This window comes from Drosophila kikkawai, unplaced genomic scaffold (genome assembly GCF_030179895.1).
Source record: "Drosophila kikkawai strain 14028-0561.14 unplaced genomic scaffold, DkikHiC1v2 scaffold_127, whole genome shotgun sequence".
NCBI lineage: Eukaryota > Metazoa > Arthropoda > Insecta > Diptera > Drosophilidae > Drosophila > Drosophila kikkawai.
This window is the reverse complement of record NW_027222457.1, coordinates 65,636-69,876: the sequence shown is the minus strand read 5'-3', so window position 1 is coordinate 69,876 and position 4,241 is coordinate 65,636. Positions and strand designations below refer to the sequence as shown.

Sequence of the window (4,241 nt, the reverse complement as noted above, 5' to 3'; positions counted from 1 at the left end):
ATTAGCACGGCTTCCTATCTGCGTAACCGGTGCCCAACAAAGGCTCTATTTGGGGAGCTACCCTACACCTATTGGACAGGTAAAGTTCCCACGGTAATGTATTTACGTACATTTGGAACGAAGGCGTATGCATTAATAAAAGGCACGAATAAGGGAAAGTTTGAGTCACGATCTGAGGAATGCATACTGGTAGGATACGCTGCAGAATCGAAAGCGTATCGCCTTTATTCTCCTCAGAGGAGATCCATCGTGGTGAGCAATGATGTAAAGTTTATGAATACATCGGGGTTCAAGAGTAAATATGAAGAATTTTACGAGAACGAACCTGAGGGAGAATTGTCTATTCAGATGACTGATAATTTACCGGACGAACAAGTAGAACCCTCTAGCAGCAGCGAAGTAGAAGAAGAGACTCCTGTTGTGGAGAAAAGGGGCAGAGGACGCCCAAAATTGCTGAGAACCGGACAGCGTGGGAGGCCACGTAAGATGTATCAGCAAAGACAGGAAGATGAAACTCCCAACAATGATCCCGCAGAAAATGACACATCGATTGATGACGAATTTGAGGATTGCGAATTGGCATTCTTAGCAGTAACGGGGGATCCTTTAACATTAGAAGAAGCACTCAAATCCAAAGAAGCAGTTCATTGGAAGCGCGCAGTAGAAGACGAGTTTATGGCCCAAGTCCTCAACAAAACTTGGGAGATAACAGAACGCCCAAACAATCGGAAAGTGATTGGAAACAAGATGGTTTTCCAAACCAAGGACGACGGCAGCATTTTGGGAAGAAAGCCCGTTTATTTGCCAAGGGATATGCGCAGAAACCTGGAGAAGATTTCTTTGAGTCCTACTCACCTGTAGCGCGATTTACATCAGTGCGACTATTGGTTGCTCTATCAGCAGAATTTCAGATGGAAATTCACCAAATGGACGTCGTCACTGCCTACCTCAACGGTGAGCTAGAGGAGCAGGTATTCATGGATATACCTGAGGGTTTCAGCGAGTTCATGGAGCAGCTGGAATCAGACGCGAAAATCGGATCAAAGCAGGAGTTAGCATCGACAGATTTTAGAAAGGCAGCATGTTTTTGGAGAAAATCCTTAAAACAAATGAGAGATCCAGTTTGTTTACTACGAAAGGCACTCTACGGACTTCGTCAATCAGGACTTCGTTGGTATTGCAAGCTTACAGAGAAGCTTAAGGAAATCGGACTTAACCCAACTGAGCAAGATCCATGCCTGTTTGTCAAGCAAGGAGACGGAAAGTTTCTACTTGTCACCATATATGTTGATGATTTGCTTTTGGCATCAAATTATCCTAATTGGCTGCTTGAAACCAAAGCTCACTTGGGAGCATCATTCAAGATGAAGGATTTTGGACCAGTCAAAACGTGCTTGGGCATCGAGTTCAAACAGAATGCGAGGCAGCAGACAGTCTTCATGAGCCAAGAGAAGTACATCGACGCTATCCTTCGAAAATACGGCATGGAAGACTGCAAGCCGGCTATCATCCCGATCGAGTCCAAATCAGCACTGAAGCGACCAGAGAACCCAGACGAGGAGGAGATGAAACGGTATCCTTATCAAAGCTCAATTGGTTCTCTTATGTTTCTTGCAGTTTCTACGCGACCAGATATCGCGTTCGCAGTGAATTTCCTGAGTCAGTTCAACTCCAACTACTCAGCCGAGCACTGGAAGGCGTCTAAGCGTATCCTACGATACTTAAAGGGTACGATGATGCTTGGGTTACTCTTCAAAAAGACTGGAGATGACCTTTACGGCCTCGTGGATGCGGATTGGGGGTCCAACCTATCCGACCGTCGCTCTTATTCAGGGCAAGCGTTCATCCTGGCAGGCGCTTCCATATCCTGGGAGGCGCGTAAGCAGCGTACCGTGGCTTTGTCGAGTACTGAGTCAGAGTACTTGGCGATGTCGGAAGCCGTTAAGGAGGCGCTGTATTTGAAGGCTCTCCTTAACCGGATCGGATCGACCTGTGATTCTGTCCGAATTTTCAACGACAACCAGAGCGCACAACAACTGGTGAAGGGGTTCGGCTTCCATCCTCGGACTAAACACATTGATGTCCGACACCACTTCATACAAGAGAAGGAGAAGAGTGGTGATATCACGGTGGCGTACATGCCGACTGAGAAGATGCCCGCTGATGTCCTCACCAAAGGATTATGCAGTAGCAAGCATAATAATTGTATTCTTTCTTTGGGCATAACTAATATATAGTATAGGATTGCTACTTTGAGGGGGTGTGTTCGAATTAAGCGCCTCATCCAAAGTACCAATCTGGTAACTCCATCTGAGGACCGTTTTGGCCAGCATATTATCCTCAACTGGCCACACTTTTGATTTCAGTCTTGCGCGGCGTGTTTTCAAGAGCAGTCGATCTTGCGTGCCATTCTTTTGTTCTCCATTCAATATATAATAAACTTATGTATATGTATTAATCCGAAAAGGCTCAAGTGTACTTATTTAATCCGGATACTCATGCACCTGCGTTGGGGGGAAAATCCCAACACAAACATTCGTTTGAGTGGGAGAATTCGATGAAGCGTGAGTACAAGGCTCTTCTCGATAACGAAACGTGGACGTTGGTCGACCTCCCGCCGAATGCCAAAGCCATAGGATCGATGTGGGTTTTTCGCATCAAACGCGATGACCAGGGCAATGTAGAGAGATTCAAGTCGAGGCTGGTCGCCAAGGGATGCAGCCAGCAGTTCGGTGTTAACTACACTGAAACGTTTTCGCCAGTCATACGGTATGAAAACATCCGTTTAATCTTTGCCATAGCGGCAGAGAAAGGGTTGCATTTACATCAGATGGACGTCACAAATGCATATCTGAACGGCAAGCTTGGCGAAAACGAAGTAATTTTCATGAAGCAACCGGAGCACTTCATAGATGCAGAAAAGCCAAATGCCGTATTGAAACTCAACAGGGCCATCTACGGGCTTAAGCAATCCGGCAGAATTTGGAACGCAACAATTGATAAAGCATTAAAGGACTTAGGATTTGTGCAATCTGATTTTAAAAAATGCCTTTATATAAAAATCAATCCTAATTCTTATAATCTTATCGCCATTTATGTAGACGACCTGATTATAGCCTGTTCCAACAAAGATGACCTGGTAAACATCAAGAAGAAGCTGCACGACAAATTCGAGAGTCGTGATAACGGGCCACTCCACCACTTTCTGGGTATGGAGATTCGTCGTGAGGATCCGCAGGGTACTATTTCTGTGTGTCAGAAACAGTACATTAAGAGCATACTGGAGAGGTACAACATGGGCGTATGTCGCTCTGTATCGACGCCACTGGATCCTGGATTCCAAGGAAGCTGCTTGGACGAAAGCTGCAAAAGGGCAAATGCGACCGACTACCAGTCGATCATTGGATCGCTAATGTATTAAGCGATATGTACTCGCCCTGACATCATGCACTCTGTGTGCAAACTGGCCCAAAGGAATTGCGATCCACACCAAGAGCACGAGCTAGCAGCCAAACACATTTTGCGCTATCTCTCGAAGACGATCGACCTGAAGCTGCGTTATCAGAAGACTGGGCAGCGCCTGCATGCGTATGTCGATGCAGACTGGGCGAACAGCATCCTAGACCGGAAGTCGTACACTGGATACGGTTTCTTCTACGGAGGATCGGTGATTTCCTGTCGTCGCTTTAAGCAGCACCGGAGCCGAGTACGTAGCGTTGTCGTCAGCCGCCAAAGAAGCTATGTACCTGAGCCGTCTCCTGAAGGAAGTTGGGTGCCATCCGGCATCTGATCCTGTTCACATATACGGTGACAATCTAAGTGCACAGCAAATTGCTACCAATCCCGTGCACCACAAGCGAACCAAACACATCGACATTAGATATCACCACGTCAGAGAAGTAATTGAAAGCAATGAAATTTGTATTAGTTATGTTCCAAGTAAAGAAAACGGCTGATATTTTTACCAAAAATGTACAGAAAATTAAACATGATAAATTTGTGGAAATGCTCGGTTTAAAACTGTAAACAATATTGTAAAGAAACATTCAACTTGAGAAGAAGTGTTAAAGTATGCAAGCTGAACGTTTCATATTCGATAACCGATGATCCATTTCCATTTCTAGTATAATGAAGTATGGTCTCTTTATTATCCTCCTCCTATGTTCACTCCTTCGCAAGCCATCAAACTGAATAAACGTAAGTCTGGTGTTCTCCTTTTCTAACGAGTGTGTCGCGTACGG

General features: G+C 45.4%; 1 protein-coding gene across 1 annotated transcript; it reads left to right on the top strand.

Moving 5' to 3' along the window:
- The first annotated feature begins 3,445 nt into the window (after positions 1 to 3,445).
- LOC138929306 (uncharacterized) lies at positions 3,446 to 3,790 on the top strand. Its single transcript, XM_070288755.1, has one exon. It carries the CDS (start codon positions 3,446 to 3,448, stop codon positions 3,788 to 3,790), a length of 345 nt encoding a protein of 114 aa, XP_070144856.1.
- The last annotated feature ends 451 nt before the right edge of the window (positions 3,791 to 4,241 follow it).